At 47.6% G+C, this 12,500-nt stretch overlaps 1 protein-coding gene across 1 annotated transcript in view; it reads left to right on the forward strand.

The window, feature by feature from the left end:
• LOC135109938 (serine/threonine-protein phosphatase 1 regulatory subunit 10-like) overlaps window positions 1-12,500 on the forward strand; it is a 38,357-nt gene that overhangs the window by 21,561 nt on the left and 4,296 nt on the right. Inside the window, 4 exon segments of the mRNA XM_064021852.1 lie at window positions 36-139; window positions 828-914; window positions 1,113-2,199; window positions 2,202-3,159. Coding sequence (XP_063877922.1) covers window positions 36-139; window positions 828-914; window positions 1,113-2,199; window positions 2,202-3,159 — 2,236 coding nt within the window.

Consider the following 12,500-nt stretch of genomic DNA (forward strand, 5'->3'; position numbering starts at 1 on the left):
AATCCTACGTAATCCTTCTCTCTCTCTCCCCCCAGCAGCAGCCCAAGATTGATCCCTTGCGCCTCCTCAACTGCCTGAGTATCCTGTTGAACCCCAAGGGCGGCATCAAGGGCGTGGCCGAGGTGCACAGAGTTAAGGGGTGAGTGAGTGAGTCAGTCAGTTGGTTGAGTTAGGTTGGGTTGGGTCAGCTTGGGTTGGGTCAGGTTGGTTAGTTGGGTTAGGTTAGGTTTGTTAGTCAGTCAGTCAGTCAGTCAAGCAAGGATTCAGTCGATTTATTTTGTCAGCGAGTCAGTCATTTAGTCAGTCAGTCAGTCACTCGAGCAATGATTCAGCCAATTGAACATTTAGTTGGTCAGCCAGTCAGCCAGTCAGCCATTCAGTCAGTCAGTCAGTCACTCGAGCAATCCAGTCAGTCAGTCAGTAAGTCAGTCAGCCAGTCAGTCAGTCAGTCACTCAGCCAGTCAGTCGAGCTCAGTTAGTTGGACATTTCATTGGTCAGCTAGTCAGTCAGTCAGTCAGTCATTCCCTTAATCAGCCAGTCAGTCAGTCGCTCAATGAAACTCACACATTTACAAAAAAACAGTGAATCAGAAAGGTAAAAAAAAAATGGAATAGAATAAGGAAACAGGATGATAAAATAAAGAGGAAAGGAGAGTTAACGGACAGTGCCAGAGAGAGAAAGAGAGAGAGAGAGAGTAAGGGAAGAAGAGAGTTAAGAGGAGAAACTGGAGAAGAGAGGGTCAGGAGGAGGAGGAGGAGGAGGATGAGGTAGAAGTGTTCCGTAGTGGTGTACTACAGGGTGCGGCTTGGTCCTCTCCTCTTTACAGATTAATGACGAAGTATTCCAAGAAACTGGTGAGCAAGTGTATTTATCTCAACATCCTGCAGGCCACGGACACGCCGCTGCTTGACCTGTGAGTGTACTGAGAGAGAGAGAGAGAGAGAGAGAGAGAGAGAGAGAGAGAGAGAGAGAGAGAGAGAGAGAGAGAGAGAGAGAGAAATTGTGTTATGTGTTATATATATCGCATGAATAAACTGGACATAAGCAAGTGTATATTTTGGTATGTGCGTGCGATAGTAACAGCATGTGCGTGTGTTTGCGTGCATGGCAGGTTCTACGAGGAGGGCGGGTGGGAGCTGGTGGGCGCGTGGCTGCAGGAGGCGGTGATCGGCAGGAACTGGCCGTTGGCGACGCAGGTGCTGACCCTAATGGAAGCGTCGCCGCTTACCCTGGCCAGGCTCAAGCGCAACTCCACGCCCAAACTGGTGAAGGACCTCTCCAGGGTGACGCAGGCGCCAGGTGAGGGCGGGGCTCTCTCGCTGGGACGGTGGGGTGCTGGTGGGGGTGTTGACACGTGGGCTGACGATGACGTGCACGGGGAGTGTGGGGAGGGGGGTGGCGAGGGCGTGCAGTACACCCCGAGGTCTATTGCAGGCGTGCAGCTGGTGGCCAAGCGGCTGGTGCAGAAGTGGATGGAGGTGGTGCGCCAGGGAGATTGTGTAGCCGCCGCCGCCGGCATGGGTCTAGCCACCACCGCCCCCGCCCTCACCACCCCCATCACCACCTCAGTCCCCGTCACTAATAACCGGCCGGCGGAGCCTTCTGGAACTACAATGTCCGCGCCAGCCCTCACTGCCGCCCCCGCCCCCGCGGCGACCGCTGCGGGCGGCGTGGAGGGCGGGGAGGGCAGCTCATCGGCAGACGATGAGTCTTCCAACGCCTCGACAGAAAGCGAGCCGGCGGCGCCCCCGCGGCCACCACGCCCATCCGCATCACCATCCGCAGCGGGTCGCAGGTGCTGGCCAAGGTCACCTCGCAGCGCCCCAGCCAAGACTCCACCGACAGTGACGACAACAAGCCGCTCAGCGTCCTCCGCGAGGAGGTGCAGCTCTCCCGCTCCAAAGACTCCCCCGTCAGCGACTCCTCCACCACCACCACCACCACCACTACCACCACCACCACTACCACTACCGCCACCACCACTTCCTCCAGTAGTGTCGGGTCGCTTCCCGCCTCCACCACCACCACCGCCGCCAGCGCGGTGCACACCATCGTCACCTTCACCACGGGGCACTCCGCCCCCACGCCCACCCTTGCGTCCCTCCCCACTACCACCACCACCACCACAACCACCCCTGCCTCGGATGAGAACAGCTCCTCGGCAGAACCCACCACCACGACCACCACCACCACCACCACCACAGCCGAGAGCGACACAGATGGCGCTCCCGCTGCGGAGGAGTCCTCAACCGACGCCGCCGCTGACGACAAGAGCAGCACAGCGTCGGGGGAGGGCGGCAGCGCGGTGAACGGCGAGGCCACGGCCGAGGAGAAGGCGGCGGCTGAGGACAAGACTGAAGGCAAGCGAGGCAAGGAGAAGAAAACACGCGAGCGAGACAAGACAAAAGACAAGGACGAGAAGGCGAAAGACAAAGACAAGGAGAAAGACGATAAGGACAAAGAGAAAGATGAAAAGAAAGAGCGAGAGAAGCGTTCTGAAAAGAAGGACAAGGAGCGGAGCAAAAGCAGCAATAGTAATAAGAGTAGTGACAAAGATCGGGACAAGAGCAGGCACTCCCACAAGCACCGCAGCAGCAGAAGCAGTAGCAAGGACAAGGACAAGCGAGACAAGGACCGCAAGAGTAACAGCAGCAGCAGCAGGAGGAGTAGCGGTAAGGACAAAGTGCGAGATAAGGACAGGGACAAGGATAAGGAAAAGGACAAGGACAAAGACAAGGACAAGGAAAAAGATAAGAAGCGTCAGGAGAGCGAGGACAAAGCCACGTTGGAGAAAGTGAAGCCCCTGTCAGCGGACGGCCTGGCCAAGATCCCCCGCAAGGCAGCCCCGCCCACCTTCCTGGACGCCCTGGGCTCCGCGGACGCCGACATGAAGCAGACCCGTAAGCCTTCCTCCGTCAAGACCTACAAGTCCAGAGGGTTCCGCAACACGGGTCTTCTGGACGAGCCCGCGCTGCCCCCCAAGAAGCCCGGCGAGAAGAAGGCGGCGCCCTCCACGCCAGGCACCCCGGGCGTGAAGCGAGGCCCCCTGGATGACCTCACCTTGACGCCGCCGGACAAGCGCGTGCGGTCGTCGGTCTCGTCGCAGCCTCTCAACACGGACAAGCCGGGCGGCGTGAAACTCATCTCTCCCAAACGACGTAAGTGCCCAGACCTCCTCCTGTTGGGGCCGCCTGTCGCAGGAATGCTGACGGGGCCTTCTGTCTATCACTTGTTTCATTGGTACTGGCGGTGGTGCCCCAAGGTGCTCACCTGCCTGCCTAGTTCCTGCCAGCCTCATAGTTCACTCCAGCGGCCACTCTGTTCAGGCTTACTTGGCGGGGTGAGTCTGCTGTTGTTGCCATAGGGTATTCAAGGGGTGACATCTCGTTTTCTTTTTTCCTCCCCATTTTTTGTTTGGTTTGGTTGATCGAGCCACAGGTGAACTCTGCACAATGCCGCTCAGCCACACTAACCTGCCGCAGCAGTTTTGTTTCAGCCGTGGCGGTGCTGCTGCTGCCGCTGCTGCTTAGTGTGGTGCGGGAGGGGAAGGTGAGTGTGTGGGGGAGGGAGGGAGGGAGGGAGGGAGGGGGAGGGAGAGGGAGAGGGAAGGGGTATGTCCTCACCAGGCTTCACCATCCCGTCAGGTCATCACCGTCACCACCACAGCGTCGCCTCCTTCAGGTAAGGCTCAGCACACTTTTTCTTATTTCTTTTCGTCTCGTCACTCCCAGTCATTATCCTCCCACCCCTCCCCGTAGCAGAGTGCAGTCATGGCTAGAAGTCCTGCAGTCTGCCACACACGCTTCCCCTGTGTCTCGCATTTACTCTCAGCCCTAAGCCTCTGATCTGGCACTCTTACAGAACCTGACAACTTAAGCGTTCAAAATTGGATCAGAGGATTAAAGATTGTGGTAAAGGGCAACATTCAGAGGAAGCCGTTGTGGTATGTTACTGTCCTTCTGTCCGTGACTGCAAGGGCGCCACCTAACTTCCTAATCGTCCTTCACTACGCCGCCTGACGGAGTACTCGAAAGGGAAAGGCCCACTTGTGAATGGGAACATAATACTGAAGACTGAAATTGATGGATTGAAATTTCTGGCCTTGAAACAAAAAAAATCTGTGAAATCTAAGTTGCTCAACCTGGCGAACTGATTGGAAGGAGAAAGATCCGCTTGTGAGTGTGAGCGTAATGGCGATGGATAGAAGTAACTGAGTGAATGATAGAATTTTTTGGCACTGAAACAACAGAACTCTGCAATATTGATCGTGCTATCTGGCGAAATAATTAGAAGAACATCAGTGTTATAGCAGACTGGGATTGATGCAGTGATTGATGGAAAACTTTGAACTCCATAACAACAAATCTAAACCTCTGTGCTATTTGACTGAAGATACAATGGAACAGTTTACTAAGGCACCTGACACACGCGAGAGTTGCCTGGTATGGTAGGTGAGGAGAAGAGAGAGCAATAATGGACTCCTTAGATTAATTTCAATACCATGGCGTCAGATTTATATTCTGAATACTAGTAAAGGATTTCAAGTATAGAATGATATCTGGAGTTATTCATTCAATGCTGTTTAATATCTTCTCCGTTCTGATTGAATTATAAAGGATTGTAAGAATGAGTGGGCCGAAGGTTGTGCATTGTCAGTGGTCGCGGGCAGAAGCACCACAGAGAGAGAGAGAGAGAGAGAGAGAGAGAGAGAGAGAGAGAGAGAGAGAGAGAGAGAGAGTCAAGAAAGGGTATCGTCATTTGGTTTCATAACTGCAAATAAGATTGACTGCATGAACTATAATGTTTTTGATTACACCTTTGAGAGAGAGGATAATTTAGCAAGTGGAAGGCCGTGTACTGTTATAATTTAATTCCTATTTTGTATTAAACTCGTTGGCAATTTGTATTAGTTTCCCGTTAAGACGTTATTCCAGTTTATTCCCTTGTGGTCTGAAGTATTATGAAAAAGGAAAAGTCTACCCTTAAAAAAAAAGGAAAAAAAAACACGATTATTTTCCAGTTTCGTAATAAATTCGTTGGCAATTCATATTACATAGTTTTCAGTTACAACTTAACAATTCATTCTCTTGTAGTTTAAAATAAGTACAAAACAACAACAACAAAAACAACAACTTATCTGACATCAAAATCATTCAAATAATTCAGGTGATCAGGGGTGACTTAATTGAACAACCCCACACCTGAGCTTACCTGTCAAAACGTCACGTCCAGGTGTTCTATCACGCTGCCCGGGAAGGAAATTAGGAAGAAAGCGAAGGAAGATTAAATTAAGTGCATGGAAGTGAAGGAAGGATTGGAAATAAGTACTGGTGGTGCCCTAGTAAGGTTATTATTTATTTATCGTTTATTTTATTTATTTATTTATTTATTTATTTATTTATTTATTTATTTATTTATTTATTTATTTATTTATTTATTTATTTATATTCTTCCTATCTCCCTTTTGCTTAATGTTCACGAAAAAATATTTTTTTTTCAGGGGTTACCGTGAAATGCCCCTGTTATTATTATTATTATTATTATTATTATTATTATTATTATTATTATTATTATTATTATTATTATTATTAATGGTGGTGGTTTTGTCCTCGCTGGTCGTGTATTATTATTATTATTATTATTATTATTATTATTATTATTATTATTATTATTATTATTATTATTATTATTATTGCTGCTCTATTATATTGTGATTACTTCTCTTCTTTATTACTGGGTATATTTTGCTCCTTTTTACCTCCCCCCTCCCCCCTCCTCCTCCTCCTCCTCCTCCTCCTCCTCCTCCTCCTCCTCCTCCTCCTCCTCCTCCTCCTCCTCCTCCTCCTCCTCCTCCTCCTCACTACCATTCTTGTTTTCCTTTTTTTCCCTTGTTTTTTTTTCCTACGTTTTTCTTTTGGTATTTCATGTTTTTACATCTCTCTCTCTCTCTCTCTCTCTCTCTCTCTCTCTCTCTCTCTCTCTCTCTCTCTCTCTCTCTCTCTCTCTCTCTCTCTCTCTCTCTCTCTCTCTCTCTCTCTCTCTCTCTCTCTCTCTCTCTCTCTCTCTCTCTCTCTCTCTCTCTCACGTTTGTTTTCTCACCTGATTGTGATGATTCATTACACACACACACACACACACACACACTCTCTCTAGGCCTATCAGCGGGCAGGAAGAGTTGCCATACCTGCTTACTTGTAAATAATGAGTGGAGGTGAATTGCATCAAGGCGCAGAGAGTGATGAATAAAGACTGACATGGAGGAGAGAAGGTGCTTGTTGAAGGAATGAGGGTAGAAGATTGACTAGGTGACTGGTACTACTGCTACTACTACTACTACTATTTGCGTAAGAGGAACTCAGACAAAAGGAAAGAAAGAGGAAGAAAAAAGGAAAAAGGGTTGAAAAAAATTATATTCCCAGAGAAGGTGACAGTTTCAATAGTAGACAGCTCGGAGAGAAGTCCAAAATTAAGGGAAGAGACTTAAAACTCACAGAATATGGATAGGTCAAGTGTTGGTTAACCCACATTACCGCCTCTGTGTACTCTTGATAAGATAAGAGGCTGAGATAAAAAAAAAAAAGTCATTGTTTGGGCAGGAGGACGAAATCGAGAGAGAGGAGAGAGAGAGAGAGAGAGAGAGAGAGAGAGAGAGAGAGAGAGAGAGAGAGAGAGAGAGAGAGAGAGAGAGAGAGATGAAAGTTGCCTCTCCAATAGTAGTAGCAGATGACAGGAATAGACTCGTTAAGGAAGGAATAAGTTGTTTTTTTGCTTGGTGGTGGATGGCAGGGGTGGACTCTGTGAGAAAATAGATAAGCTGGTTCTCAAAATAGCGGGTGGTAGATGAATGGTCCAGAACCTCTTGCATAAAAAAAAAAAAAGATGAAGGAAGAATGAAAAGAAAAGCTTGCTCCGTATAAGAGAGAGAGAGAGAGAGAGAGAGAGAGAGAGAGAGAGAGAGAGAGGATGGATACAAGAACACAACTGAAATATTACAAAGATTACATGAAAGAGTTTACTTATGCTGAAAATTCGTGACTGAGATACAAGCAGAACGAAAGGATTCTAGATATGAAAGAGCGATAGAGAAGTTAATGAAAGAGACGAAAAATGGTGATGGGTGTTGTGTTAAAGAAATGGGAGGAGGAGGATGCGTTACCTGTCATAACAAGGAATGGGATGTGAAGGTGATGGGTGCGAGGATATATGGAAGAGAAGGATGTGGACTTTAATACAGCAGGAATGGGACGAAAAAGTGATGGGTGAGGGATATAATGAGAGAACGAAGCTTGATGGCGTAATGAATGGGGTTAGGAAAGTAATGGGGATACATGGGAGAGAAGGATGGAAGGTGTAATTATTATATTAGGGAAGGAGGGAATAGGAAAGTGGTTAAAAGGAATGGGTGAAAAATTGATCAGTAATAGAAATAAATAGGAATGGGGGAGAAAGATAGAGACGAATTATGGAAGGGAGGTGATGGGATAGGAAAGGAATGGGATTTGGCGAGGAATGTGATGGAAAAGTAATGGTTATAGAATATGGGACGGAAGTATGGCGGCCAGTTTTGTAGGATACGAAGGAATGGGAGAAAAAAAGGAGAAAAAAGTAATAAGGAGATGAAACAGGAAGAAATAGGGAATAGGAAAGGAAAAAAAATTGAGAGGATAAGATGAAATGGGATGAGGTGGTGATAGGAAAATACTGAGGTGGAAATAAAGGAAGAAAAATGAGATGGAGAAGAAGGTGGAATGGGGAAAAAAAAATACTGAAAATGAAAGAGCAGAGAAAAAAAGTGTGTGTCTGTGTGTGTGTGTGTGTGTGTGTGTGTGTGTGTGTAGGATATTTTGTCATTCCTCCCCCGCCTCCCATCCTTCCCCTCGTCTTGATAAGTGTGGGGGAGGATGAGGAATGGGGGGGGAGGATGCATAACTATAAATACCATGACAACACACACACACACACACACACACACACACACACACACACACACACACACACACACACACACACACACACACACTTGTCAAGGTCATCATCCACTTGTTTCCGTCCCTTATCCACGAGGCATAACTATTTTGGTCTCTCTCTCTCTCTCTCTCTCTCTCTCTCTCTCTCTCTCTCTCTCTCTCTCTCTCTCTCTCTCTCTCTCTCTCTCTCTCTCTCTCTCTCGTGTCGGTTATTTTATTTACTCTTTCTTTATTGCAACTTTCTTTCCTTCCTTCTCTCCCTCCCATCCTCCTTCCCTCCCTCTCTCCCTCCCTCTAAATCCACATACCTCTCTCTCTCTCTCTCTCTCTCTCTCTCTCTCTCTCTCTCTCTCTCTCTCTCTCTCTCTCTCTCTCTCTCTCTCTCTCTCTCTCTCTCTCTCTCTGCCTTAATCTTCGCTCCCCAACCGTTTTCTTTCTCTCTCTCTCTCCCTTTCCCTATCATTCCTCCCCATGCTTCCCACCTACTGTCTCTCTATATCCCCTAATCTTTCCCCCCCACCCCACCCCACCGCCTCCCCTTCCTGGCTCTCCGCCCCTGGCACGCCGGTGAGGCCTGTCAGGGGGACACAGCTACGTTCTTGTACTGTTGAGAGTCATTTGAAATAAAACGGAAAAAAAGTCGATTTTAGCTTCTTTGTCTCTTATTACCCTGTTTTCAGCGAGGACCTGGGCTGGTGGGGGAGGAGGGGGAATGGGGGAAGGAGAAGAGGGAAGAGGAAGAGATGGGAGGGGAGAGGAACTAAGAGGAAGAGTTATAGGAAGAAGGAAGTGGGGCAGGAGAGAGAGGGGGTGGTTGGTGGTACTGAGAAGATGGGGAGAAGGAGGAATTAGGAAGAAGTGTGGGAAGGATGGAGGTGGAAGAGGAATAGGAAGAAAGTGGAAGGATAGAAGGAGGTGCTTGGTGGAATAGGGAAAAGAAGGGAGGAAGAGAGAAGGAAAAGAATTAAACTGTGCCAGAGGTTGGAGGTGGTGATAGGGGAAGGCGAGAACGAGGCACTGGAGAGAGAGAGGTAGAGAGGAAATAGGAAGTGTGTAGTGCCAGGGAGGGTGACAGTGCCAGTACAGAAGCCTTAACAGTGCCAAGGGCTTGGTAACTTAGTGCCAGATTGATAGTGCCAAGAAGGGGAGCTACGTGGCATTGCTGGGGTAGGTGACCAGGTACTTAATGAAGGGTGAGGAAGGGGTAGGGTGTCTTGGAATATAGGATGGTAGGATGGGGATAGGATATGCTGGGTTTCAAAAGGATGGTAGAATGGATTTTCAGTTTAAAGGATACGTCTTGGGTTTAAGTAAGGTGTTGTCTTAAGGATGCTAGGATACGAGTGGCTTGTAAGGATATTGTGATGAGTGGGTCTTGTGATTGGATGGTAGGATGATGGTAGGATCATTCGAGTTTGAAGGATACCAGAATATGACTTCTAAAGGACATCAGGATTCTTAGATCTTGCGATAGGATAGTACGGATTTCAGAGGTCGTAAGGATGGGTCAGGATTCTCAGATAGGATACGTAATGATCCTGGGGACTTGAGGATATTTAGTTTCTTAGGATGAACAATGCTTGAGGTGTTACTGTCTACGTGAAGGACTCCAGAATAGGATTGCAGGAGTGACTAATGCTGTGGAGTTGAATATCCTTAGCAGTAGGATTTCTTTAGGATATCAAGTCATCGCACATGATTCCAGAGATGCCAGTATGCTCAAAGGATTCTAGGGAAGTCAGTTCTGATAGGATACTGATAGGATTTTAAGACAGAGTTATCCTTTAAAGAGTATTCCCTGATAGGATGTGGGTGTCTAGTGCTAGGATAAGAGGATTCCTTTGTGACCTTGAAAGATATGTTGAAGGGTAAAAAATAATGTATAAATAGGGTGATAGGATGTGCCCTGTAGGATATACAAGGGTGAAGGATCTGCCCTAGGATACGTGTAGTATTGAGCCAGGCAAGGATGAGTGTCACATGGCTTTGTGGTGTGTGTAGGATGCTGGGTTTCTTCTAGGATAAGCCACCGTAGGATATGTTTAGGATATTGGGTGATAGCTGAGTCACCGTAGGATGTCTAGGATATTGAAGTATCTAGGGCGACAAGGATGATAGCCAGAATCCTAAGGCATCTATGAGGACCTGTAGGATAGAAGGATAGGATAGTGTAGGATACTTCAACGGTTTCCTTCGACTCCTCCCTTTAGGATGCGTATCAACATATCCTTAAGGGGAATTCAGGACACTTTAAAGGGGATTATTCGTAGGATGGCTGTAGGATGAAACCTTTGAAGGATACCACAAGATTTAGGAACCATGGATTACCCTTCAAGATTTAGGATATCAAAGGTTAAGGATTATTCAGGGAGTCCTTTAGTAGGATATGTACTTTGTAGGATATCAGGGAAAGTTACGTGATGTATCCTTGGGTGTGGAATGACAGGTAGTACTATAGGATGATAGGAGGGGGGGGGACGTGTAGGATTAGATATTAAGGATAGAGAAGTTGTAGGATATGGGTGATAGGAGCCTGGGATCACGTGGTAGGATTAAGTGATAGGAGTTTTGGATCACGTGGATAGGATGTCGTTGCCTTTAGGTTATGTTAGGATGCTAGGAGAGGTTAAGTTAGGATGATAGGATAAATTAAGTTAGGATAAGCTGATTGTTAGAATTTACTTAACCCATCCCATCTGTATTCTGGGTTACGTAAGGTAGGATGGCGTAAGGATGGTCAGGATGAAGTATGGAGGCGTAGGAAACTGGATGATTGGCTTTTTATAGGATTAGAATAGGACTTGGTAGCAGCTGAGGTATGTAAGATAGGATACTAGGATACGATAGGACTTAGTGATTGGAGTTTATGATAGAATGGGCCTGGATTTATTTGAGTTAGGGTTAGGATATAGGACTTGGCAGTGGCTCGGGTTACATAAGGATACGATTAGGATAGGGTCAGATTGTAGACAGTTTTTTCTTGCGATAGGATTAGGATAGGAGTTAGCAGGATATAGACTTGGCAGTGGCTCGGGTTACATAAGGATACGATTAGGATAGGGTCAGATTGTAGCCAGTTTTTTCTTGCGATAGGATTAGGATAGGAGCAGCAATTCAGATCATAGGATAGATAGAACGAGTTTATTACCCTGTTATATAAGGTAGATAGGATTAAGATTCGCTATAGGACAACGTAAGGATAACTAGTAGATAGGACCCGGTATAGGAGACTAAGGACACACAGCAGGAATCCTACAACCCAAGGATACCGCATGAGAACACAGGAGACACAGCTAGGTGGGGAGATCCTTTACGTAACCCAACCTGACGTAACACAGAACACAGCAAAGGAGAGAGAGAGGGTGAGAAGTCCAATGAAAGTGAGAGGGAAGAGATAGAACCACGCCCTTGGGAAACAATGCATAGAGTGTTGAGAAAGAGAATCCTTCATATAACTTAACACAAACTAGAAAACAGAGAGAAAGTCCAATGAAAGTGAGAGAGAGAGAGAGAGAGAGAGAGAGAGGGAAGGATGACAACCACTCATTTACGAAACTGCTCTGGTCTGAGGGAAGGAGTTATAATCCTACCCGCTCTGCTCATCCTGCTCACCCTAGGTACATCAGCACGTCCCCCCACCCCCCACCCCGCGACCCCTCGCCCCACGTGGCCGTCAGCTGGGGATTGACTGGACCGTGTGAACCCGCGCTGACATACGCTCTCCGCTGACTTAAAACCGTATTTTGCAACACTGCACCTCGCCTCCACTACTTTTCAAAGGCTCTAGTTGGCGTTGCACGGGTTTTCAAGGGTGCTTTGACGGTTCTAGTGACAGATTAACAAGATTCCTACATTATTAACGGGAGAAAGTCTTGAGAACCTGGATAATCGTCTCTGAGGCTTGAGAGAATAGTGGTCAGGGAGCGGAGCGTTTCAGAATACGGGGCTTGCACACCCGCACAGTCGAGTAGGGAGAGCGGTGGAGTGAAAGAGAGCGGCTGCAGTAGTGAGAGTATTATTGATTAGCGTGAGAAGAGGAAGAGGAGGAAGAGCGGAACGAGCGAGGGAGGAGAAAAAGGAAGAGCTGAGCTAGGGAATGAGGAACGGGAAGAACAAAGCGAGAGAGAACAAGAAGAATAGAGCGAGATGAGAGAGGAGGGAATGAGGAAAGGGGGGGAAGAGAGCGAGGGAAAGATGAACAAAACGAAGGAAAAGAGAGAGAGAATGAGACAGACTAGTGTGAGGTTAACCATTACTACATACAGACGACTTTACGCCCACACCTGCCACACACGTGCAAGACAGATGTGCTTCAGTCAACAGAAACCCCCACATGAGTCTCCTGGGTTTGCTGAGTGCAGGTGTGTGAGGGAGGGAGGGACAGGTGTGGGGAGGGTAGGCAGGTTTCTACAGGTGAGCTACAGGTGACAAGGAGGCGAGGCAGGACTGAGGCATCTCATTCCACACCTGTCTACTCCACACCTGTCAAGAAGTGGACCGAGGCAGCATCGGAACGTGGACCGAGAGGGCTG

Source organism: Scylla paramamosain, chromosome 19 (genome assembly GCF_035594125.1).
Source record: "Scylla paramamosain isolate STU-SP2022 chromosome 19, ASM3559412v1, whole genome shotgun sequence".
Lineage (NCBI taxonomy): Eukaryota > Metazoa > Arthropoda > Malacostraca > Decapoda > Portunidae > Scylla > Scylla paramamosain.